Raw genomic sequence first — 27,139 nt, forward strand, 5'->3', positions numbered from 1 at the left:
TCAATTTAATCAATTTAACCATGTGATTATAGTTGTTAGTTCTTTATTTATTGTAATTTATTTATTTAATTGGCTTGAGTTAATAAAATCTAAATTGATTTTATTAAATTAAAAAATATAGAAGTTTAAATTTTTTAAAATTTAGAACTAAATACAATTAATTAAAGAATAATCTCCTGAGTTTTTAATAAACGTACTTTAATTTTGAACTCATCCACATGGTGCAGCATATCCAAAAGTTCTGATGGATCTAGAGAAGCATTTCCCCACTGGTTTTTCGAATAAAAAGAAAATACTTATCAAAGTTAATTTCAAATGCGAAAAGCTGCCCGATTCATGTTTTACTTATGAAATGATTAGCCACTTTAGCAAAGATTGTGAAGGGGAAGGTGGATTAAAGAGTATGGACCATGGTTAAAAGCCCTTGGGTTACAAGCAGAGTTGATTTTCGACATCAACCACCTCAAAGACTCATTAAAGGGAGCCCAAATCAACAACACTCAGGTCCAATGCATGGTAAGTTACAAGGGTCAATAAACTAGGAATCTGGGAACACTCCTCGCACAACCATTTGAGACACATCTTGGTCACGTATGACTCTTGTCACAAATGCAGCTGCAGCATGACCATCAGCCACTTTGCTAACGCTGCCTCCGATGAGGTTTCAAAACTTAAAAGCTTAACCTGCAGGGCACCATCGTAAAAATTAATTCCTGGAGGCTTTCAGCCTTTACAAATTTTGAAATAAGACAAAATATGGTGTCAGTAGAAAGTGAATGATATAAATCATGATAACATATATAGTACAAGATTTTCCTCTAATTAAGACATATATTTATGGTTCGATCGGTTTTATTAACTAAACAAAATCTATTTCAAATAGACTGACTTTTAAAAATTTGAGTACAAAATCGACTCTTAACGAGCCAATCGTCTTTTCGAAATATCTTTAAAATTATTAATGTGTATATAATATATCAGATTAATATGACATGCACGATAAATAAAAAATGAACACTACAAGACATTGATCATTTTTAACGAAAAGAATTAAAATGATCGCAGTTAAATACTTTTAGGGACCAATTTCATTTCCCTTAGCAAAATTAGATATTTTTTTAGACCAGTAAAACTTCCCGTCGCTATTAAGGAGTCCCACCCCTATTTCTAATACTAGCCTTGTTACGTGATTCCCGCTATATTTTGCCAAGATTATTATTATGAAAAGTTCTCCTGAGATGAGAAGTAAAACGACGGCGTCTTGGAGTTAGAATTCCCCTTTCGACTCTTTACTCATGGAAAGCCCTAGGTAAGGAATCTATCGTTCTTCCAAAGAGAGAGAGAGAGAGTAAGCGAGTGAGGAAGTTAGGTAACGTCTCCATGTGTTCGAGTAGCTGTGATTGAAGCTGTATCTCAACCAGCACAGCAAGCCGATGTGTTTGTTGTTTGAGCAAGGACGATCGGCGACAACAACACGGAGAAAAAGAGGGATAGACGAGGAACTTTGCTTCTACTTTGAAGCTTGATTTTAGTCGACTCTGGTCATGGGCAAAGCAGGTTCTTTAATTGGGGAAGAAATTGCGGCAATGAAATTATAAAAGGTCTGATAAGACCCCAGCTGATATGAAATCAATTGTGCCCGTGGTTCTGGCTGGAGTTTTGGGTATATATGGTCTGATTATTGTTGTGATTCTCAGTACCAAAATTGATCCCAAGGCCAACGTATTATCTCTTTGATGGATACGCTTACCTCTCTTATAGTCTTGCTTGTGGCCTCGCTGGTCTATCTGCTGGTATGGCAATTGGCATCCTAGGGGATGCAGGTGTTAGGTAATCTCTGAACTCTCCCTCCCCCCTAACCCCCAATTTTTAGATTCTAGTTCTATGATTGTAGAAATTTTCTGATTCTCCTAGTTGGTAGATTGCCTGATCTGTTTGCTCATTATAAATTCTAAAGCGATTTAGTGCCTTTAGATTTGCAGTAGATTGAAGAACTAAGTTTGTGTGGCATGATTTTATGGATTATCCAAAGTTGGGCTTATTTATGCTCGGGAAATAGAATAGGCTAACTGATTCATCAATTCGTATGTGTATATAGGCTAACTAATTCACTGCTCTAAGCGCAAGTGCAGCTCATAAAAATTGCCAAGTCTAAATTTTTGCTCAATGTTTGCTCGTTTGATCAGTGTCTGCAGTTAAATTGTGTAAGTTGCACTGGAGCTACTTGGGTTTATATGTGGATCACTTTAGGAGTATGAGAGTTTTGCTTATGCTTTTTGATATTTGTATTTTGTTGGCTGGTCAGGATTCATTAGTCCTGTCATCCACGACTTTAATATATAGATCAACACTTGGAGTGAAACTGATTAAATTGGTGAAATAATGAACTTAGGATCTCCTGCAATCTGCTTTTTCTTGAAATTCCAAAAATGAGTTGAATTCTTTCAAATTTATACAGCAGAAGATGAACTGCCATTGCATTCTGATGTTTTTTTAAATTTTAGTTTATCTTTGGGTGCTTATTTCCTTTCTTATGGCCCTTTAAAATAGTTGTCATGGAGTAATTTTAAAGTGCCCTGTGATTCCATGCAAATACATTATATCATATGGCAAGCCTAATACATTTTTACTAAATTCTTCTTTCTCCAATTTTAGCCCTCTGTACAATAACTTTCTTTCTTTCTCTATCTTTGAAATTTGATTTTCTCAGATTACTTTCACTTTTGCAATGCAGTTTTTTATATTAATTTGATTTTTCTTTTATTGCCATTACAATTATTACGACTATTTGATAAATATAGGAGCCTGTTATCTTTTGCTAGTGGGAGAATTTGTTCTTTTGGATATTGATAAATTGTAGCTATTAGAATTCAAATATTACAGCAGGAAGCTGTAGATTTCTGTAATGCTTGCTCAAAAGAAAATAATGGCTATAAGGTTACAAGTTTATTTTCATTATGTTGCAATGTTATACTTCTTGAGATTTGAAACAATTGCAGTGCCCTATATGCTTTAGGGTGTCAAGATGATGTAATTGTAAGTTTGGAACTGTAAAGGATCTAATTTTTCAATTATATCTTTTTGTACTTTCTTTCAGGCTTTGCACTAACTAAGGCAGATAGCTCAAGAGGTTTCTCAATCTAATGTGACCAACTGGGGCAGACGACCAGCAACATTACGAGTATTGAGTTAGAGGTTAAGCAGGTTAATAGCTCGTAATGTTTTACAGTATGTAATCCTATCTGTTAATTGTTACCATGTATTTAGAATCTAGTTATATGATTGTGACAGGGGTTTTAATAAGGCTCACAATGGTTTTAATGGGCAACTGCTTAAAAGGATAGGGTCTTTTCTAAATTCATTTTATTTTTACTGCAGTTGCTTGCGTTCTGCTATTGTTCATATAAAAAAGCCATCTCCCATGAATAAGGAACTTATTGTATGCAACAAGGATTGAGAAGATAGAGCAGTTGGAGAATGATCTCAGTCTTAGTGTGATTTTGTTTGAGACTTAATACTATGTTTTTCAATTAGGGTAGCTAGTTTACATTCATTAAATATGACAATGTATTTTGGATCAATATATAACAATTTCGTGAGTGCTATAATATGAAAAATTACTTCTATTACATTTGGAATTTTTTTATTTATACGTTATATTATTTGCAAAATAATAATAATATGTTTTGAATTGTGTAAATAATTAAGTTCAAGAAAATTCATCATTTAGCTTGTTATTAAAAAAAAGTGTGACAATAGTAGCGACGGGATGTTTTGGTCACAATTGATTAAGAATATAATTTTATATTTTTAATTACGTAGGTATTTTTGGTCGCTATTGCCCTTAAGAAACCATCACTATTTGATACTATCACAAATTCATAATTTACAATTGGGAAAGGATAATCGGTTGCTAATAATTACTTTAGCTAAAACATATTTGCGACCGATCACTTTTTTTCGTTCTTTAAACTTTTAACGGCGGAGCCTGTTGTGACGGTATGTGATGAGATAATTGTAGTCGCTATTTTGCGACAAGTATTTAACTTTTAGCGATCAAATTTTTCTTTGTTGAAGAGCTCTTTTCTTATAGTGGGGCTAGCCTACTCTACATTTATTAGTTAACTGCTCTTCATTAATAAACTGCCTGACACATTTGCAAAAGATATTTCTATCTAATATGATAGGACGTGACATAGAGGGTGTCAGAACGACCACTGATATATGTATCACTTGTCTAACTCGAATTCGGGACATTCCCTAACTTTCATTGAATCCACCATTCTTACTTTCTCTCAAGAAACCTTAACCTCTCCAAACTCAATACCTAGTTCATTAACCTTCATTTATCTCTTGCAGTTGCTCCACTTTAGACCAATCCTAACTCATCGATTTCCTATTGAACCAAACCAATATTCAAGTGTCTTAACCTAAGACCCCTTCGGATCTCAGTTCATCACTTGGTGTCGTCTGTGGGGAAACGAATGTGCTTATTCTGTCACCAGAGTTCTCAAACAGAACCTATTGAGATCCATATGGCTAACCAAAAAAGTAATACTACAACCTCCATTGGAAACGAAAACCAAACTCCGGAAACTATCAGTCCTTAATGATTTTTGATAACCTTATTTCCACATTCCTCCACTCTGATAAGGTCTACTATGCCTTCCACCAACAACCCTACACTAACAAACACCATCCACAAACCCTTCTATCCAATCAGGATCTACAAGCTACGTCACTATAGTTGCAACAAACCATGATGTAGATAAACCAAATCGTGCAGCAATGAGGCCTTGTGCCACCTATGATCGCAAACCCAATGCCAAGTGTGACTTCCAGCCAAGCCCCCACATCTACATTCATCCTTGAAATAGAAAACCATGAACCAGTAACCATTGCCTATGGAATCAGAAGGAGAAGAGACGATGAGCCATCCTAAGAACCGCCGGCTAAATCCAGAAGCCATATGTGAGAAGTTTAATAGAAGAGGATGTTAAAGTAAGCAAGAGCGTGATGCTTGAGGGATACGAAACAGAGAATGAAAAAGAAACCAGTTCCAAGTCTCCAACCAATGCCAAAAGGTCTAGTGTTAGGTAAGAAGGAGTGGATAAAAGGCTAGAAAGATTAAAAGAAGAGTTGCTAGCCAAGTTGAAGAGCCAAGCAAGGGCTCAAACGAGTTTGAGGACATCCTTATGTTTCGTAATCCGCATACAAGAAAAACCCATCCCTAAAAAGTTTCTAATGCCGATCATGGAGGCATATGACGATACGAAAAACCCCAGGGACCATGTAATCAATTACAAGACTTTCATGGAGCTACAATTCATTCTGATGCCTTGCTTTGCAAGGTATTCCACACTACCCTGATCGAAGTAGTCTTGACGTGGTTCAACAACCTGGAGGCAGAAAGTATAAAAAATTTTGGAGATTTGGCTAGTTCGTACATAGGAAGATTCATAGCCAATGTCCCAGCCCAACGAAAGACCAATTATTTGGAAACAATCAGGCAGAGGAGGTATGAAACCCTGTGAAAATATGTAGCTCGTTTCAACGCTGAGGCCATACAGATTCCTAATCTTGATGAGTCCAGGGCCATGGAAGTGATGCAGAAAGGAACTACCTCATTAGAATTTTTCAAGTCTTTGAGTAGAAAACCACCTAACACATTGGCGGACCTGATGCAGCGTGCCTAGAAATATATTAGGCAAGATGATGCCTTAATGACTAGTAGATTCACAAATTAGTCCCAAGAAACGGAAACATCTCGCAGATGTCCTGAGGACCGAAGAAAAGAACATGTGAACAGACGACCTGACCGAGGCCCAGAGCCTTAAACAAATTTGTTGATCATCGGGAGGCTGATCATCGACCTTGACCCCCTCAACATAGAGAGGTCACTCCTTTGAATGTCTCAATGGCGGAAGTCCTAGTAGTAGTACAAGACAAGAACTTGTTGCAATGGCCTCAACCCCTCTGGACAAACAATTGCTTCCTGTTGAGAAATGAGATAGAAAAGTTAATAAAAAGGGGGACATCTAAAAAGTACCGTCAAAAAGGAGAATGGCCCTGATAGCGGTTGTCGAAGCCGTCAAAAATAAACCTATTAGACAATCAACAATTAACTTGCAGATAGTGGCAATAGGGTCGAACTACAGGGATTTGACACCAAGGATCTTCCTAATAATGACTAAAGGCAAATAAATAACAAATAAGTAAAGGAGGGGGGGTTTGTTTTGATGATTTAAATCTAAAAAGCAAAAGAGAGCAATAATTTAAATAAATGAAAATTTCAATGGGAAAGAGATTCTAGTTGAAGTATGAGTCTATTTCAGCTTGTTCAGAATTGATAATTGATTATCTAAGACTCCTATTTTATTTCAATAAATTAGTTTTGGTTGTGGAAGACGCTTCTCACAACCAAATTCCTCCTTAGTTCTAGTTTGATTAGGAAATGTTCGCTAATCAAACACTAATCAACAAGTTGCCAAGGAACGTCCTTGGGGCATTTAGCATCGAACAACTGTTGATTGCATTAAGACTTAGAGAAACCAAATTCTATCCTTGCCAACTGCGTGGTCAAGTCTAGATTATGCAACTGATTATATTTGTGTTCAAATAATCTAAGCAATTACGGACCTAAATCATTCAAACAATTTATTACTCAAGCAATTTAAAAGCAATGGGCCCTTATTGATTCTAAAAGCAAAGTGCCAACTGCGTGGTCAAGTCTAGATTATGCAACTGATTATATTTGTGTTCAAATAATCTAAGCAATTACGGACCTAAATCATTCAAACAATTTATTACTCAAGCAATTTAAAAGCAATGGGCCCTTATTGATTCTAAAAGCAAAGTAATAATTATAGAAAAGATCAAGTTGCATAAATATTGAAAGCAAATAAGAGTTTAACAATTGAGTTTTAAATCTCCCAATTCATCATAAATCTGAATTTCCTCAACTTCAACTAGAAAAGAATGAATTTAGCCATTCATGGTGGACAAAAATACACAAAGGAAAGAAGAAAGGAAAAGCAGAAGAGTCTGCTGTAATTCTGCAGGATTTCCGAGGAGGAGAAGATGCCTTTGCTGGTTTAGAAGCTGCTCTTTTATAGCTTGAGAACCCCATCCATTTAGGGTTTTGAAATCCTATTTTGGCTTGATCTTTTGTGGTCTTTGATTCCTCTTTGGATCTTGTATTTAATTATAAATGGAATTCCTTAGGTGAGAGACTTTCTTGTGGCTCTTGGAATTGTGATGGTAGTGTTTGAAGTGGATTTGGACTTCTCCGAATTTGAATTTTGGTTTGCTGCACTTTTTTCCGCTTCTATTGTTTTTCTGTGTCAAAGTGATTTGGGCGGGTGATTTGGGCAGATCGCTTGCCCAAATCACTTCTGAGAATTCACTTTCAGGTTTTTCTGCCTCAGCTTGATTTCTCTGCTTCCTCTGTTTGATTTGGCCAAATTGCTCTGACCCAATCACTTTCCTGTGAGATAGTTCCAAGTTTCTGCTTCAGCTCGATTTGGGCAGTGATTTGGCCAAATCACTTTGACCCAATCACTTTTTCAGCTTTTTCTGCACTTTTTCTCCAATTTTTCATTTTCTTCCTTTTCTGTAAAAATAAGACAAAAGCCATAAATTAAGCTGAAAAATGTGTAATTAAACAATAATAAAGATAATAAAAATGTGGCTAAATTATGTTTGATCAGGCCCCAACAATAGGCTAGAGGAAAGGAAAAAGCCAACCTGGGAAAGAGCAGTGCAACTAGTGAATGATAGGTCAAGTGGGACCATCAACTGATAATTAGAGAAGAAGTCGTGCAACCCCTCAGGGTAAGCAGGAAAAGGAGAATAGATGGCAAGCAGAAAGAGGCAGAAGTTATGCAGGTGGTCGAGCATATTCCTAGAATACTTTGTTTTTCAACTGCTGATGGAGAAGGGATAGAAATGCCCCATGACGATGACTTAGTAGTGGAAGCCATTATTCACAACATTAAAGTGCATAAAGTTTTGGTGGACGATAGAAGAAAAGTGAATCTTATCCTCTACCAAGTGTTCCAGGCCATAAAGATACCTGCGGAAAATCTAATAAGAGACCATGCCCCAGTGAAAGGGATAGGCGAAATGCCAGTGCCAATGGAAGGGAAAATCAAGTTACTATTGACTCTTGGGGCACTTTCCATGGCTTGGACCCAATGCCCCCAGTTTTTTATGGTCAAGCTGCCTATAGTGTACAACGCTATCCTTGGCCGATTGGTCTTATATGATTTTGAAGTAGTCACCAACATTCGATATTTGTGCATGAAGTTTCTAACGGATGGCGGGATAGCCACGGTCAGGGGGAGGCAAAATGAATCACAGGCTGTGTGTTTGGCAACGATGGCTGGGGAAGGAGAACAGGAGGTACGCCAAGAGGTTATGGAAGTAAGAGATGAAGAAAAAGAACAAAGACTCAACCAGCCGAAGAACTTAAAAGCTTTACTTTGAGCAAAGACTACCCTGAGAAAACCTTTAGCATGAATGCTACTCTAAATCCCGAGCAAAAGGAAGCAGTGAAGGCATTGTTCAAAGGACATGCTAACAGTTTTGCTTAGAAACCAGCTGACATGCCCGACATCGACCTTTGAAACATGTCTCACAAGTTAAATGTGTACCTTGATGTGAAGCTGATCAAGAAGAGGAAGAGAATGTACGAGGCAGAAAAGAGAGAGGCTATAAGGTTAGTGGTACAAAAATAAGTAGAAGCTAAATTTGTAAGGGAAGTAGCATACCCAATGTGGTTAGACAAACCCGTCCTTGTAAAAAAGTCTAACAGTAAATATCAGATGTGTATAGATTTTATTGATCTTAATCAGGCTTGCCCAAAAAATTATTATCCCCTCCCTGATATAAATTGGTCGTTGTCACGGTCAAATTAGAGTACTTGTTTTCTTTAGATGCTATGTCAGGTTATCATCAAATCCCCATGAATGAAACAGGCGAAGAAAAGACCCCGTTCATAATTGAAGACAACAGTTACTATTACATAGAAATACCCTTTAGGTTGAAAAATGCAGGGGTAACCTATCAAAGGTTAATGAATAAAATTTGTAGAGAATAGATAGATCGAAATGCAAAAGTGTATGTAGATAATATAATAATAAAAAAGCATATCGTTCGAAGAACACATAGAAGATTTAAAGGAAATTTTCGTAGTCCTTGATAAATATCAGATGAAGCTCAACCCCGCTAAATGTGCATTTTTCATAAAAGGAGAAAAGTTCTTGGATTACATGGTCAGTGTAATACCCGGCTAGAGTCCGGCATCGGAATTCCTGTAGTCCGGTGGAATTTCAGGTGTCGGAACCCTCTAGAAGGGTAATACATATGGTTTCTAAGTGTTTTACAGTTTTTTTATGTTTTAAATATAAAGGAAAATGGATTTTTGAAAGGAAAAGAGCCAAGGAAGAAATGCAAGGTTCGTCCACCGAAGATGAGTTTTCGGCCGCCGAACATGCATGGCATTCGGTTTCACGTTTGGCCGCCGAAGGTGGTCTGGCCAGCCACCTATAAAAGGCCCTAGGTCGGTGAAATGGATAAGTTGCTTTCATTTTCACAGGCAGAGGTGAGACCATGCTCTTCTTTGGGTGTGTTTTATGCTTTTTTTAACAAGTGTTATGTGAATGTTGTAGGATGTTTTGGGGAGTTTTATAGAGTTGTTTTTGAGCTAGTTTGGTCCCTCAGTTGAGTCCACCTGTGTAGGAACGGACCAGAGAAACCGAAGAGAGCAGCAGTGAGCACTGCTTCAGAGTATTTAGAGTCAGTTAGAGGTGAGTAGAACTAGACTTCCTCTTTTATTTTTTAAAAGAAATCGAATGCCTAAAGCATGTTCATGCATCATGATGATTATAGTAGGTTGATTGCACTAGTTTCACGAATATGGCGCATTGCATAATATGATGAATATGATGATGTGGATGGACCAAGGCGACCCCAATAGCCCTAGAGCTGTTGTAAGACTTGGTCGGGCCAGGCATACAGATGTTGTAAGACCTGGCTGGGCCAGGCATACAAGGGTTATAAGACCTGGCCGGGCCAGGCAGACTGACACAGGAGGGAGTTTTGGTGGTCATGTCCATTCGTGATATGAAATGTTTGTGCTGTGACGCATTTATAAGAGCATGCACTAATGAACTGTTTTCCTTGTTTCTACTCATTGGGCTTTATAACTCACCCCTTCCCCTTAACCCCAGTTTTGCAGGCTCAGAGGTCAGGGGAAGATCAGCAGAGGTCAGAAAGAGTAAAGAGATGTGTAATAGATTAGTGTGGACATGTAAAATTGTAAAGAGATGTAAAAATTATAATGAGTTATGTATAGTTTTGTGCTTGACCCAGATGTGATGTCACTCCCTCTTATGTATACATGGTCTGTTTTATGGATATGTCTAGTTGATGAGTGTGAATGACCAGGTTTAACATATACTGTGTGGACTCAGCTAGGGCTTTAATGAGTGCTCTGGCAAGGGGGTCTGTGTACAGAATTAGTGCATGCACAGGTTGAACCATGGGACAGGATGGAGTTTTTAATGTTTACAGGTTATGTTTGATCATGTATGGGATTTTACAGGTACCCAGAGAGTATAGCAGGCTTGCTACGGGTCTCGGCGGCCTTAAGCCGATCTGGATCCTAGCGCCGGTAGCGGTCCGGATTTCCGGGGCGTTACAGTCAGCACCTGAGTATAAAGTGTAATCCTGCAAAGGTCTAAGCTATACTTGACATGCCTTAGCCGACTTGTATCAAGGATATCCAAAGATTGACTGAAAGGGTTATTGCGCTAAACAGGTTCATGTTGAAATTGGTAGAGAAATGCTTGCCTTTCTTCAAAAAGCTCAGAAAATTGCCTAATTTCAATTGGATGGAGAAATATCATAAGGCTTTTGAAGAACTGAAAAATTACCTAAGTTCTCTAAAGATCCTCAACCGACTAGTGCCCGAAGAAGACTTGTATATATAACTTGCAGCCTCTAATCAAGCAGTCAACATAGTCTTAGTCCAAGAAGAAGACGGGGTTTAGAGACTGATTTTTTATGTGATTAAAGTGTTGAAAGGGGCAGAACTCAGATATCCCAATATAGAAAAAGTCACACTGTCTCTGCTGTTAGTAGTTTAGAACTTTAAAGTCTAGTTGGAAAATCATTAAGAGATTGTGGTAATGGATCAACCCCTAAGACAAATTTTATAACGACTAGAAACGTTAGGACAAATGCTAGCTTGGTCAGTCAAAATGGGACCCTACTGTTAGTGTATTTGCTCTATGCCATTATCTTGAACATTTTTGTATGTCATTTTGGTTATTAATAAAAGATGTTTTATTATTATTATTATTTGTTTGTATGTTATATAATAATGATTAACATCCCTGGTTACTTATTATTATGGTGATAATAATAATATGACTAGTATGATTATTGATTGATAATAATGAGATGATTATGTATATGTATAATTCAATAATCATAGATATTTGTTAGAGAACAAAGTATTGGATTGACCCATATTGAGATCACTACATGGGTTATTGTCATAAGTGAATCTCAAAATAGTTATGTTTTAATCCTTTAACTTGAGATTGTCATAATTTCCAACATAAGGACTGTCATGTTTTGACATAACCAAACATTGTCTTTAATCGGATAATTATAAAGGTTATGATTGAGCATAATAGAAATTATATACAGGATATTGAACAATCAAGATAGAATTGGTCCCTCTCTTTGAGAGAGATATCTTTTGGGCCCCTCGATAAGTAAGACTGAAAAATGTATAGCCATGCAAAATGAATTGATAGTGTGATCAATATCATTTGGTTTTATCAGTCTACTTAGAGATCGAGAAATCATAAATTTAAACATTATAAGTTTGACATTGACCATGACTTATGTTCAAACTAGATATCGTGTGACAAAAAGATTAATACATGTTCTATTTATTAGGCTTTATCGGACTATTGATCCTCATATTAATTGGGTAGTCATAATGTCTTGCTAGAGGTCGTTTATGATTTATGGGCTTTGTGGGACTAAGTCTATTGCCAATTAATGTGAGCCTATTGGATCACACACAAAAGAACGTCGTTGATGTGCTATGTCATATTAATGGGCTAAAAGCCCATTAATATAATTAATAATAATAAAAATGTTGTTATTATTATTAATATTAATTATTTATTATTATAAGATAATAATATTTAAAAGATATGCAGTCTATCTGTAATTGTTACAAATAAATGATTTTTCCATTTTTCTTTTTCAAAAGAGACTTATCACATAAATATTTGAGTATCTATGAGATTGTGATAGTTGGTTATAAACATAACTCTTTTATGAAAAGAAGTGTGGGAAAACAAAAAGACTGAAAAACGAATAAAAATTTTTCTGCAAATTGCAGGAGTAAGGTTTTTGGAGTAATCATTTTCGGGTTGTAGATTGGGGAGCACATAGCTTAGCTATCAATTGAGAAAGCTAGCACTCTAGACGGAAATGTTCATGCGGATACCATTGAGGGTGTTTGTTTCAGAAGCAGCACCATTAGTCCGAAATTGTCTCTTATCGTCGAGTCTAAAAGGTTAGTCTCTTATCCTTCCTTTCGAATTAAACGAAGCACTTGGATCTTGAAAGGGGAAACAAAGATTTTTATTTTTCTGCACGTAGTTTTGGGTTGCAGTAATCTCTGAGTTTTCTAACACCTACTGCCTACAATACAAGCCTCGAACGACAATAAGGGCTTAGGCTTTAGCAGATTTCATAGCCGAATGTGAGTTTAATGAAAAGAAGGACCTTGGAGGACAAAACTGGAAGGAATAAGGGGGTGGAGGCCAGACAAAAGTGGGAGGCGAGGACAACCATGCATACCAATGGAAATTGCATGTAGACAGAGCAGCCGGACCAAATCAAAGTGGATGTAGAGCGATTTTAGAAGGGCTAGACAGCCTGGTCATATCGTACGCAATTCGGTTTCACTTCCCAATCTCGAATAGCATAGCTGAGTATGAAGTTTTAATAAACGAAATACAATTGGCAATGGGGATAGGAGTGAACAAACTAAATGTTCTCAATGACTCACAGTTAGTCATCAATCAAGTCTGAGGAGTGTATGAAGCACAATATGAGACAATGAGGCAGTACTTAGCTCAAATGCGGGAGCTCCAACATGAGTGTAAATCAAAAGGTATCCCACTCCAGATAGACCTCATTCCTCGAGCTCAAAATGATGAAGCAGATTTAAAGAGTGATTGACCCGTGAGGAGATAGGGCAATTACCTTAAGAAGGGTTGATAGAGACTATATCTCAATCAAGCTTTGGAAAGCTCGGCTCATTATGCAACTACACATAGAGCCCTACTGGATGGACCACTTTTTTAAGTATCTCGACCAGGGAGAATTGCCCATGATAAAAATAAAGAAAATTGCCTCTAAAGCTGGAAATTGTTTATATGAAGACGGGGTGCTCTTCAAAAGAGCGAAATCCACACTCTGGCTCCAATGTATAGGACTAGAAGAAACTTCCCACATCATCAAAGAAATCTACCAAGGCGTCTATGGCACACATGAAGAGGCAGTTACTCTAACAAACAAAATCTTTAGATAGGGATACTATTGGCCCACTTTAAAAGCAAACGTAAAAGAGTTTATGAAAAAATGTAATATCTGTCAATGGTTCAGAAGGGCAATTAATGCACCAACAGTAACTCAGACTAGCATTTCAACCTCCTAACCTTTCTTTCAATGGGAAATTGATATTTTTCCAAACAACTGGTGAGAAAAAATATGTGATAGTAGTTGTAGAATATTTTTCAAAATAGCCGAAAGCAGAGGCAGTCAGAAGCATCACAGCTCGACAGATTCACAAATGAATGTATAATCCGCATGTAAAATTAAATGGACACAAATAACTTCTTAAACTAATATGTAAACTGTTTGTAAACAAACTGATTCACAAGTGAACGTATAATCTATTTGTAAAATTAAATGGACATAAATAAATTTACAAATGGACATATAACCTGTTTAAAAAATTAATGGGCACAAATTTATGTGTAACATGTTTGTAAAATTAAAGGTATATAAATAAATTCACAAACGGACATATAATTTATTTATAAAATTAAATCATATTCATAAACGGATGTATAATCTGTGTAAAATTAAATGAATATAAATAACTTTTCAAACTGACGTGTAATTTGTTTATAAAATTAAATTGACAAATTGATTCGCAAATGGATATATAATTTGTTTGTAAAATTAAATAGATACAAGTAGATTTACAAATGAATGTATAATTCATTTGAAATTTTAAATAAATAAAAATGGATGTCCATTCGTAAAATTAAATATGTACACATGTATTTACGAATGGAGATATAATCCATTTATAAAATTAAATAGATTTAAATAAATTTACTAACAGACGTATAGTCCGTTTATCAAATTAAATAGATATAAATCACTACAAGATTTTTCAAAATCACCAACGGAAATTTCCGTTGGTGAGCATTGAAGATCTGTTAGTGGAATTTTTCACTAACGGATCTGTGACGGATTTATTCCGTCAGGAAAATTCTTGTTGGTAAATTATTCACTAACGGAAATTTGTATTCGTTAGTGACAGTGACGGATCACCAACGGAATTTTCCGTTGGTGACAGTGACGGATCACCAACGGAAAATTCTGTTGGTGACAGTGACGGATCACCAACGGAATTTTCCGTTGGTGACACTAATGGATTTTTGGTTACTAATCCGTTAGTGAATAAAAATAACACAATTGCAAATTCTACACCCCTGTACCTGTACCCCTACCCTTGTAACTGTACCCTTTACATTCATATACATCCATCTGTACATTTATATACATCCATCGACAATAATAATACTATAAACAGACAAAACCAAATTGCTCATTAAAATATATTTAAAACGTAAAGAATTTGTACTACAATTAAAATTTGAAATAAAAATTATCAACTGGTCATAATAAAATATACATACTAAACTAAACTAGCTAGCTCATCATCTGTGTCATCATCACTGTCTGTATGATGATCAGCAATGATAGGTGCATCATCATGCCGCTGCTGTGGGGACGGAGCTGGAGGTGCCCTAGGAGTAGATGCCTGAGTGGATGTCCCAATACCGTGTTGTGCCATCATCCTATGCATAAACGTCTGCAACTCGTCCAGCACTGTGGTAATTCGACCATTCTCTGTCTCTAGCCGATCTATTTTATTCTGCATCCTGGTCATTGCTTCAATTGCAGGAGGATCCACTGGGGGTGCAGACATGTATGAAGCAGAAGAATGAGCTGGGTCATGAAAATATACTGAATCCTGGGATCCTAACCCATAAACGTCACTAAGTAACTCATCTTCATCTGTCGAAACATCATCATGAATCTCAGTCATTCCTCCACTAGGATCATTCAGGCAGTGTTGTTGAGTAATATCATCCAGATCTACTTCAGCGTAATCAATGTCATCCTCTTGAAAAGGTTCATATGTCTTTGAAGACGTTTCAGATACTTCAACAACGGGTCTACCTTTAACTTTCATCACAGCCCACCAATCATTTTTTGTCACGACGCTTGCTCGGGTATGAAGCATAAACGACTTGTGTTGCTTGAAAGGCTAATACAAATGGCTCGTACTTACTGTATCTACGCTTGTTGTTGACATCGACCATTCTATACTGTCTATGCACCTTGGTGCCGGTATTTGGTGTTGGATCAAACCAGTCACATTTGAAAAGCACAGTCTGCTTAATTGGTAACCCTGGATACTCCAACCGCAACACCTCAACCAACAGTCCATAGTAGTCACTTTCTTCAGAACTGTAATTACTCCCTTTTATACATACACCAAAATTCATTGACTTACTACTTGAATTTTCATTGATTATGTTGAATTTACATCCATTAACACAATACCCCTCAAAAGTTGTGACACTTCTGAATGGTCCCTTTAAAAGATCTTGTATAAACTGATTTCCTACATTGTTCTGCAACTCATGGGCATACTTGTAAAACCATAGGCCAAACTCTGTCCCCAGTTTCTTATCAACTTCTGCATCTGTGATATTTGATTGTGCCGACTTTACTTACTCTACATAAATGCTATACATACAAATTAACAAGTTATGTTAAACAATATTGTACAATATATGAGGTATTACACTATTAATATAACTAACAATACTTACTCAATATATGTTTTGACCTCTGGACAATTTAAGAGAATATATGTTTGAGTAGCTTGAATTTCATCTTCAGTCATATACCTCGATTTTCCCTTTCCGAGTGTTTTACCTGTGCATTTGAATATGCTTAATTTACCCGGTACATCATGATCGGGGACAAATTCATGCAAGTTGCATGGAACCTTTTAATGTCTAGTCATTACATGTGCTTCAAAATAATGAGCAGAAAATGCACTTGCTTCTTCTACCAAGTAAGCATTGCATATTGAACCTTTGACCCTTGCTTTATTCTTCACATTGGTCTTTAACTTTCTCAGGTATCTAGTGTGTGGAAACATAAATTAGAAATGTGCACTAAGTAAATCATCACGCTGAGCAGTATACATAAAGAATTAGTAAATGTACCTCTCAAATGGGTACATCCACCGATATTGTACTGGTCCTGCAATTAATGCCTCATATGCAAGGTGTACTGGTAAATGTTCCATCGAATCAAATATACTTGGAGGAAATACTCATTCAAGCTTACAAAGGATCACAGGAATTTGTTCATTTAACCGTTGCATGTCCCAATTAGTAAGTGTAGTTGAAGTAAGTTCTCTAAAGAAATTGCTAAGTTCTGTTATGGGTTGCCAAACATTATTCGGTAGCAATTCTCTGAGAGCAATAGGAAGAATTCGTTGCATGAAAACATGACAGTCGTGGCTTTTCATACCAAAAAGTCTTAGCTTCCGACTATCAACACATCTGCCTAGATTGGAAACATATCCATCAGGGAATTTCAGTGTTTTGAGCCAATCACACAGTATCATCTTTGATTGCTTGTCCAAACAATAACTTGCTTTTGGATATTTTCCGCTAATTGGATCTTTCTTCAATTCTGGTCTCCTGCATATTTCATTCAAATCTTTCCTTGATTTTATATTGTCTTTCATCTTCCCCTCAACATTCATCACTGTATTAAAAATATTTTCAAATACATTCTTTTCAATGTGCATTACATCAAGATTGTGGCGAATCATATTTGTTGACCAATATGGCAAATCCCACAGTATGCTCCGCTTACGCTAACCAGTTGTCTTTGAAAGTCGACCATTTATTTCATGACTGTCAATGTCTATTATCCGCATCAAACCAATTTGCTCAATCTCTTTTAGCAAGTATTCCCCAGTTCTAATTGGCGGCGATGACTTGGAGACAGTTCGGTTTTTAATAAAAGATATCTTGTTTCGACGGAAGGCATGGTTGTCTGGTAAAAACTTCCGATGACTGTCAAACCATGTCTGTTTCCCCCCCCCCTTTTTAATGTAAATGCATATGTGTTTTCCATACAGTAGGGACATGCAGTTCATCCAGCTGTGCTCCACCCTGAAAGCATTGAATAAGTAGGAAAGTCACTAATAGTCCAAAGTAAAGTAGCCCGCATAGTGAAATTGTTCTGGTGGCATGCATCGTAGGTATTCACACCAATTTCCCACAGTTCTTTCAATTCCTTCACTAATGGTTGCATGTACACATCAAGCTTCTCTTTTGGATTCTTGGGACCAGGTATGATAATTGTCAAGAATATGTACTCATCTTTCATACACATACCTATGGCAAATTGTACGGAGTTAATATTACCACTACAAAAAAAACAGTGATTTAGCGACTAAAATTTTGGTCGCTAAAAGGCAGAATTTGGTCGCTATTATGAAATAGCGACCATTTAGCGACCAAAATGAAATGGTCGGTGTTTGGCCAGTCGCTAAATTTTTGGCGACAATCTGAAAATTGGTCGCTAAAATAGCGACCAATCAGCGACCATTTTTTGGTCGCTAATTTGGTGTCAGGGCAAATTAAATATTACAAAATCGCGACCAATCAGCGACCATTTTTTGGTCGCTAATTTGGTGTCAGGGCAAATGAAATATTACAAAATAACAACCAATCAGCGACCATTTTTTGGTCGCTAATTTGGTGTCATGGCAAATTAAATATTACTTAATAATGACCAATCAGCAATCATTTTTTGATCGCTAAATTTTAATCGCAAATGATCACTGTTTTGATCGCTAATTTGATCGCTATTTCGTTATTATTTGATCGCCTCAAAAAAGAACATTTGGTCGATATTTCGTTGCAAATTAATAGTAAAATCAAAAAAATATTTGTTATTTAATTTGCTTTTATGGCTGATTAGTCACTAATATTGACCCAAACTTCCCATTGAAAGTTTTAATAATACTATTAACCCAAAAAAATTTACAACTTGACTTTTTTCTTTTTTTGTCGAATTCACAGCTTGACTAAATTCCACAACAATAAGATAGTTAATAAAACAGTACAAATGGACCTTAATCAGTTCTCTGAGAGGGCCAATAAAAAAAACCTAACTCTATTGCTTAATGTTGACTAGATCCTAAGATATCATCATGTCCTGAACCAACCAATCAAATCCCTCAAGCAGCCCCTCCCCTGTGTATGCGCTACAGCCCACGATTTTCCAATGCCTGGTTTTGTCCATATTCTCCAGGTTTAGTACCTGCAGAAGTTTTGCAAACTCCATTTTAGAATTTCAAAAGACGAAAGCAAGGCTATAAATCAGACATAATAACTTTGGAAGAAAAGAAAATGGAAAGCAAGGCTATAATCCCCAACACCTTAGCTTTTGTTTTATTAAAATGGAAAGAGGATGCAAGAAAAGGTGAGAAAAAAATAAAACATGAAAAGGGGGGGATAGAATTGAATTATAACTCGGAAGAGAAAAGAAAAATCAGCTCATGACAACCATTCTCAATTGCAAATATCAAGAATTACATAGTCAATGATATGGGCATATGGCAATTAAAAATTACAATGGAAAAAATTAATTTGAAGGCAAATGTGCTTAATGCAGCTAATAACAGTTCTTATTAAAAACTACCAGCAATTGAATGAGAAATAAGTTTCGAACTCAAAAAAAAATATTTTCTTTTTTTTTTCAGCATAGCTGGGAGCTTTCTTTGTTTAGCATGAGCAAGAATGAGAGTGTTAAGATGAACAGACAGAAAAGAAAAAGAAAAACACAAAGAAATAGATAAGGAATTAACATATTCATAGGAAGATGGAAGTGATACTTAATACAGAAAAAAAGTTAAGAGAAAGAAAACAGGAATTATAGACCAGCAAATACACCTTTCGAAGAGTATAAAATTAAGAGAAAGAAAACAAGCCCATTACTTCTCACTATGTAATGATGTGCATCAGAGGAAAATTACAAACAAAACATCCATGAATCCAAATTCACCATCCCGTTAAGCCCAATCCAATATTGGCCAGCATTTTTCTATTGGGATCGCAAAGATAAGCTGATCAAATATTAAATGTTTGTCCTAATCCAGTACTTGACATCAACAAGGGATTGACCATAAAAAGCTCCTGTGGGATGGCCATTAATAGGTATGCATATTACAAAAAAAAAAGGTTACAAAATTTGGGAATTTCACATAAGATATTCGTGTTAATAGAAAAAAAAAACTTAAAGAGCTGTGAAGAACCATACTGAAATGGCAAGAAAAGATAACTGATAGAATGCAATTGAAAAATGGAGATAGTTTAATTTTTAAGTTGAACAAATACCTGTAATTAACATATTCGATCCTGATTCAACTTTAAGAGTCAGATCTTCCACCAAAACATTACCAGTTGGGGTAACAACCTAGAAGGCATTACTGCTATAAGCAACACAAAATGTGTAATAATAACAACATGAAGAAATGAACTCCTTAAGTTTTGACTTTCGGGTACCTTGACCTTAGAAAACTCCACATAATCAGCTTCACTGAAGTAGTTCCTACTTCCACTTCTTTGTAGAGATGTTTTATCTTCAGAGTTTAGCTCTCTTGATATTACTATTAACTCATGAATGCGATCAGCATAACCACTGCAATAAGACAAATATTAGGCTTAGAGGATAACCAGAATCATGTGTAAGGCATGCTCAAGGACAAATCAATCAAGTTCCCTACTAATCAGTAAAATAATAATATTTTATTTGTTCTTTTGCACTCTTCCTCTCTTTTTCTCTCCAAAAAAAAATTTCTCACTTCATTCCATAAATTATTTTCATTGGAGAAAAGTGGAACATGGATGTGATGTAGAACAAATAGAAGTATAGAACATTCAAAGGGAAAGAAACAAAACTTACAAAACTCTATTAATCCTCAATTTTTTATAACAATAACTCCAAAAGACCTGAATTGCATAGGTATTTGTAGACTAATACTAGGAATTAGGAACCCCGAAGCAAGAAAATACTAAACCACTGCTAACTAGGAATATCAAACCATTGACTAATTAAATAAACATTACTTTCCAATTAAATTTCCTAAATCAATGTGGAACCTTCTTCTACCACATATTTTAGTTCTAACTTCTTTCAGAAGAAATTGGGTAGAGTTAATAACTACATAGGTACTTGTAGACTAATACTAGGAACCTCAAAATAAACAAAATAGTAAATCAATGTTATCTAAGTATATCCAAGCAACATTAACAAGGAAATTCTAAAAAAATATATAATTAAATATTACTTCCTAATTAAATTTCCTCAATTTCTTCCTAAAATCCCTGATAGAAGAAGGTTCCACATCAGGAAGCAAGAGCAGTTTTATGGAGGGAGGGGACCGGGGGCAAAGGGAAAAAACAGCTGATATTGAGAAGGTGAGAATATATTGTTAACCACCTGAGACAATTGAGTCGCCTTGAACTTATAGAAAGAGTTCCCAAGGACTGAAATAGTGATATAATAACACTGGTGTGATATCTTAAGTTGCTTAACATTGTTGCCCTTCCCAAAGTAGAGGCATCAGGTCTAAGATTGCCAGCAAAAAAAGGGCTCTATAATCAATACAACTGCAACTGTAGCACCAAGATACTTCACCAAAAAATCTTGAATCATGCCAAACCACCAATGGTCATGAAGAACAATTCTCATGTGTCTTACAAGATCCTTAAATTTCTGCTCAATATGTGATTCCTCTCTATGTTCTCCACCATAGAATGCTATACTTTCAGCATGGGTCCTTAAACGTGAATGAAGCTGCCGATATTCACCTTCCAACTGTTGTTCTTTTGACATCAGTTTCCCAAAAGCAGGAGAAAAGTTTCTAATCATGGTCCCTGCTCCCAACACATAGGCCTGAGAACATTAACATCATGTGTCAACTATCAAGTGGAAAATTTTTAAGAGACCAATTTCATCATATTAAGCTCAAAGGTCATCAGAAGCCATTCAAAAGAATAAAATACCATAAAGAATATCAAGAATTCAGATAAAAAATTACCAATATCCAAAAAATATATTTTGGGCTAGCATAAGAGCACAGGCGCCAAGTATAGAGAAGGCCATCAGTAACTGCTGTCAGGTCTTCCTGTACCAGTTCACTCAACTCTGAACAAAATCTTGGCACATCACTTGCAATTCGTTGTTCAGGATTAGTAATCTGACCATCAACATGAGATATCTTATAGTAAGCCATGTTCTGAAACCCCAATAATGTTGTAATGATGTAATGATGTAAGAGAAAGAAAACAGGAATTATAGACCAGCAAACAGGAATTATAGACCAGCAAACATAAAATTCCTTTAAAAATTAAATTTCTTTACCATTAACCCTTAATATCAGACACTACCGAACCCGATTAAGTCAAAATCACAACAAAAACAAAAAATAAAAAATTCACACAAAATCCACATTAACAATATTCTAAAACACATCTCAATATCACGAAAACAACTCTGAATGGTAGTGTTTATTTCAAAAATTTTCAATAATCTCACTAAAACAACTCTCAGTCCGTTCACAATAATCTTTATTACAAATAATTTTCAATAATCTCACAAACGAAAACTTCACATAAATCTTAATATTTTCACAAATTTAAGAAATAAATAGATCTCACAAACCTGCAGTGACCGAGGACGCGGCGAGGAGCAGCACCGGACAGCAAGACTGGAGCAGAGGAAGCGGCGGAGAAGAGCAGGAACCGAACGCAGAAACGACGTTGACAGCGTGGAGCACGATCGGCGGGAGGCGCACCAAACGAGTGATGTAGAGGCCGAATGGGGGAGGGGAGGGCGGTAGTAGACTTTGAGAGTTGAGAGAGATTTAGGGTTGGGTTTTATGGGTTATTTTGATTGCAGGTTTGTTTATTTATGTTTATTTTTTATCTTTCAATTAAGATTTTATTTTTATAGTTTATATTATTTAAAATGTTTTATATTATATTTTTATTAATTTTGCCTTTAATAGTACAATTAAGATTAGTGATTAATTATTAGGGATTAGAGATTAGGATTAGGAATTAGGTTATGGTAGCTATGTAAACGGATCCGATATTTTCGGGTATCTGATCCGACCGAACTCTAATAGGACGGATTTGGGTAGTTATAATTGGGTTTGGGTTTTAAAAATAATACCCGTTGCGGGTTCGAATCGGATTCGGGTTTTATGTACAGGTACCCACTACCCGAATCCATTTATATAAATAATTAATATAATATAAAAAAATATATTTTATAATAATATTTATAAATTTTTTTTATATATTTTTATTTAAAAATTTAAATTTAAATATTCTTTAGAAATATTATATTTTTTAAATGAAAATTATTAATGAAAAATATTTTTTATATAAATTATTAATTAAAATATATAAGATTAAACGGGTTCGAATTTTATTCGGATAATAATAATCGGGTTTGGGACAGATTCGGATAGTTTAAATTAATTTTTAATCGGATTCGAAACGGGTTCAGATATTACTAATATAAATCGGGTTCGGGTTCGGGTAGTTTAATTTTTACGGGTACCCTACCCGTTTACATCCCTAGGTTAGAGCATCCCTTAAATTGTCAAAACGACGTCGTTTTATATACCGAATTGAAATTACTTAATTTAAAATTTTAAATAAAATAAAATTTAATTAAAAATTAAATTAAAATTTTAAAAATAAAATGGTCGCTGATTGATCGCTATTTTAGAGATTAAAATTAGGGATTAGGGTTAGGGATTATGAATTAGGGATCAGGAATTCGGGATTAGGAATTAGAGATTAGGGTTAATTTTATTATGAATTAGGAATTAATTAGGAATTAGGGTTAGAGATTACAAATTAGGAATTAGGAATTAGATTTAATTTTATTAGGGATTAGGGATTAATTAGATATTAGGGATTAGAGATTAGGATTAGGAATTAGGTTAGAGTATGGATGTAAACGGATCGGGTATTTTCGGGTATCCGATCCGACCGAACCCTAATAGGACGGATTTGGGTAGTTATAATCGGGTTTGGGACGGGTTCGGATTTTAAAAATAATATTCGTTGCAGGTTCGGATCAGATTCGGATTTTCTGTACAGGTATCCACTATCCGAATTCGTTTATATAAATAATTAATCTAATATAAAAAAATATATTTTATAATAATATTTATAAAATTTTTTTATATATTTTTATTTAAAAATTTAAATTTAAATATTCTTTAGAAATATTATATTTTTTATATGAAAATTATTAATGAAAAATATTTTTTATATAAATTATTAATTAAAATATATAAAATTAAACGGGTTCGGGTTTTATTCGGATAATAATAATTGGGTTTGGAACGGATTCGGATAGTTTAAATTAATTTTTAATCGGGTTCAGAACGGGTTCAGATATTACTAATATAAATCGGGTTCGGATTCGGGTAGTTTAATTTTCACGGGTACCCTACCCGTTTACATCCCTAGATTAGAGCATCCTTAAATTGTCAAAACGACGTCGTTTTATATACCGAATTGAAATTACTTAATTTAAAATTTTAAATAAAATAAAATTTAATTAAAAATTAAATTAAAATTTTAAAAATAAAATGGTCGCTGATTGGTCGCTATTTAGCGACTAATTATTTTAGTCGCTAAATATTCCTGCCCAAAAAGTTGTCGCAATTTCGTCGCAAATATGGTCGCTAATAACTCGCGCCATTAATTCCCGCTAAATTAGCGACCATTTTATATTTGGTCGCTAAATAGCGACCAATTAACGACTAAAAATTGGTCGTTAAGCTTTTTGTTAAATAAAAATATTATTTCATTCATTCAATCGCAGAATGGTCGCTGATTGGTAGCTATATAGCGACCAAAAAATTTGGTCGCAATTTCACAATTTTTTTGTAGTGTATTGGCCATGAGGAATACTGTTGCTCAAATTGACCGAATGGTTGAAATCCATCAATGCAAAGGCCGAGTCTTACATTTTGGGCCTCCATTGCAAAGGTTGGATGAGTTTGATTGAAATGCTTCCAAGCAGGAGCATTTGAACAATGACGCATCACCCCATCATCATTTGCATGGTCATTGTGCCAAGTCATATACTTAGCTGTAACACACGATGCATAAAGTCTTTGTAAACGTGGTGTAATGGGAAGTAATACATCTTTTTGTATGGTATTAGACTCTTCCCTTTCTCCACAGTGTGCTTGAGGCGTTTGAACCTTTCATGGTCACAAAATTTGCATCTTGTAAGTTCTTCATCATTTTCCCAATAAATCGTACAACCATTAACACAACAGTGTATCTTATGTACAGGAAGCCCCAATCCTTGGACTAGTCTCTTTGTTGAGTAAAAGCTGTCCGTCATGACATTGTCACTCGGTAACATTTCCTTCATAAGTTCACATATCTGATCAAAACACCGTTCAGAGAAATGATGTTCCGCCTTCAGATTTAGTAAACGTGAAACAGCTGATAACTGGGAGTGATTTTCACATCCAGGCCATAGTTCTTGCTTAGATGCATTTAACATATCATACAGTTTCTGTGCAGCGGAGTTTGGCATCTCATACGTATCATTATGTATTACATGACAGCTTGATGCATCCATGACCATGTCCTCAAACCGATTGAAATTTGGATGATTAACACTGTCAGAACCATAAGACATGTCTAATAATGTATTATCATATCCGTCAGGCACATCAATTTCGCCGTGCAAATACCAAACAGTGTAATTTTGCACAAAACCATGCTTCATTAAATGATATTTAACTGTATTTTCATCTTGAAAGCTACGGTTCTGACACTTAAATCGATTGTAAGGACAACGAATCTGGTCTCCATTTAAATATTCTGGGCAGTTCTTAGCCTTCTCTATAAATTCATTGATACCCTCTAAATATCTGGGATTGAATAAACCATCTCTGAGACGGGCATACATCCAACTTCTTTCAGCAGTCATATTAACTACAATAAAGATGCTGATATATAAAATTATCCATTCTACATAAAATATGCATAATTATATCATGTGTAGACATTACTGAATTTCAAAGTCAAATGTAAATGATAATCTGATAACCTCTTTAATTTTGGAGCCAAATTTAAGAGAATTTGAACTTGCCTGATATCAATTGCAGTATCTTCCACTAGAGGGGGAGGTGCCGGGGCAGTATAACCAGGTTGGTAAGGCTGTTAATGAGAAATTTGAGCAATCAGTACATGTATTCAGCCATGTATTGAGCAATAAGAAATTTCAAGTGTGCACCTGCTGGTGCACTTGGCAAGTGCACCAGCAGGTGCAATTTCAAGTGCACTTGCCAAGTGCACCAGCCGGTGCAATTTCAAGTGTGCACCTGCTGGTGCACTTGCCAAGTGCACCAGCAGGTTCAATTTCAAGTGTGCACCTGCTGGTGCACTTGGCTATTTCAAGTGTGCACCTGCTATTGCACTTGCCAAGTGCACCAACAAGTGCGATTTCAAGTGTGCACCTGCTGGTGCACTTGGCAAGTGCACCAGCAAGTGCAATTTCAAGTGCACCTGCTGGTGCACTTGCCAAGTGCACCAGCAGGTGCAATTTCAAGTGTGCACCTTAAACATGCACGAACTTGTTAAGGAACCCATTCACAGCCCAAAGCAGTGATGCACCAAGCCTTGAACTTATATGCAATCAGTTATACACTGAATATGAATTGCAAGGACAGAAAATTCACCAATGCTGGAAGAAATTTATTCCCCAGCAATGATTTAGATAGCAAAGTGCTATTACATTCCAAAGAAATCTTAGTTTCTGGTTTCAAATAGCGAAACACGGCTACATGTCTATAACAGCAATGAGGATGCATAGCTCCATTATTTCTAATTCAGAAGAGCAATAATATTGCAGAGCAATAATATTGCAGAGCAATATTACATAACATCCAGTACAGTCTCTTACCCTCAGTGTCATGAGATTTTGGGTGATACAAGTTTTACATTTAGTTTATCTAAATGAATGCTGGATAATTTGATGATTTAGTGCAGACAATGGGCCTTAAAATTTTCAAGGGGAAGGTACTTGTAGCTACTGATTTAAGATACAAGATTCTATCTATTAAATTGGAACCAAAAAGATGACCCAACAGGCAAATATCCCAGAATAACATTTCCAAACAAAGATTGGACCATACTTGGACTTACACTCGAATTCTATTATTTTTCAAGAAGGTGAGCATTCAATGATTACTTAAAAATCAAAAGTAAAGAGTAGTTCTTAGATTCATGGGGCTAAGTCACATGCAATATCTTTAGCTTTGGCAAACAACCCAAAAGTCAAACTCAATGCAAGCGCCCTAAAAGTTGATGGAGTTCATGAATCAGCAAAGACAATACTCGTACCAAACAGATGGTGTTAAAAATTGCTTCTTCTCTCACTCAACATGCTAATAACATCTTCCAAAAGCAAGTACTTATAGTCATCTGAATCTAGCAAGACAACTAAGAAATTAAAGCTATTGTGAACCCAGACGTTATCCATGAAGTAGAAATAGATCAACTAAGAAAAAAAGAAGAAGAAGAAGAAGAAGAAGAGGAAGAGCAGTACCAGGTGAGAGCTGAACCACAGGATTTCTCGTTAAAACCAAAGA

At 35.7% G+C, this 27,139-nt stretch overlaps 2 protein-coding genes and 1 long non-coding RNA gene across 5 annotated transcripts; 1 reads left to right on the plus strand and 2 right to left on the minus strand.

Annotated features, from left to right (window-relative positions):
- Positions 1 to 1,191: 1,191 nt before the first annotated feature.
- On the plus strand, positions 1,192 to 3,629 carry LOC110624405. The gene is made up of 2 exons (XR_002489411.2): positions 1,192 to 1,830; positions 3,098 to 3,629. It is a non-coding gene; the product is annotated as an uncharacterized LOC110624405 (long non-coding RNA).
- Positions 3,630 to 15,602: 11,973 nt separating this feature from the next.
- Positions 15,603 to 17,823, minus strand: LOC110625022. The gene is made up of 6 exons (XM_021770511.2): positions 17,711 to 17,823; positions 17,305 to 17,600; positions 16,762 to 17,187; positions 16,638 to 16,704; positions 16,468 to 16,553; positions 15,603 to 16,105 (listed from the first exon to the last, which is right to left on the minus strand). The coding sequence occupies exons 1-6, from the start codon at positions 17,821 to 17,823 to the stop codon at positions 15,603 to 15,605; spliced, it is 1,491 nt and encodes a 496-aa protein (XP_021626203.2).
- A 542-nt stretch (positions 17,824 to 18,365) lies between these two features.
- LOC122724857 (ABC transporter D family member 1-like) lies at positions 18,366 to 22,332 on the minus strand. 3 transcript variants are annotated; one of them, XR_006352248.1, is made up of 6 exons: positions 22,162 to 22,332; positions 21,539 to 21,736; positions 20,938 to 21,393; positions 20,001 to 20,136; positions 19,833 to 19,911; positions 18,366 to 18,756 (listed from the first exon to the last, which is right to left on the minus strand). XR_006352248.1 is itself a non-coding variant. In XM_043960763.1 (6 exons), exons 3-6 carry the CDS (start codon positions 21,033 to 21,035, stop codon positions 18,701 to 18,703), a joined length of 369 nt encoding a protein of 122 aa, XP_043816698.1. In that variant the 5' UTR covers positions 21,036 to 21,393; positions 21,539 to 21,697; positions 22,162 to 22,332; the 3' UTR covers positions 18,366 to 18,700. The 3 variants fall into 3 exon arrangements, 2 of the variants coding, with proteins under 2 accessions (XP_043816698.1, XP_043816699.1); XM_043960763.1 differs by having other exon boundaries at positions 21,539 to 21,697; XM_043960764.1 differs by lacking the exon at positions 19,833 to 19,911 and having other exon boundaries at positions 18,460 to 18,756; positions 21,539 to 21,697.
- Positions 22,333 to 27,139: the final 4,807 nt, after the last annotated feature.

This window comes from Manihot esculenta, chromosome 10, assembly GCF_001659605.2.
Source record: "Manihot esculenta cultivar AM560-2 chromosome 10, M.esculenta_v8, whole genome shotgun sequence".
NCBI classification, from domain to species: Eukaryota; Viridiplantae; Streptophyta; class Magnoliopsida; order Malpighiales; family Euphorbiaceae; genus Manihot; species Manihot esculenta.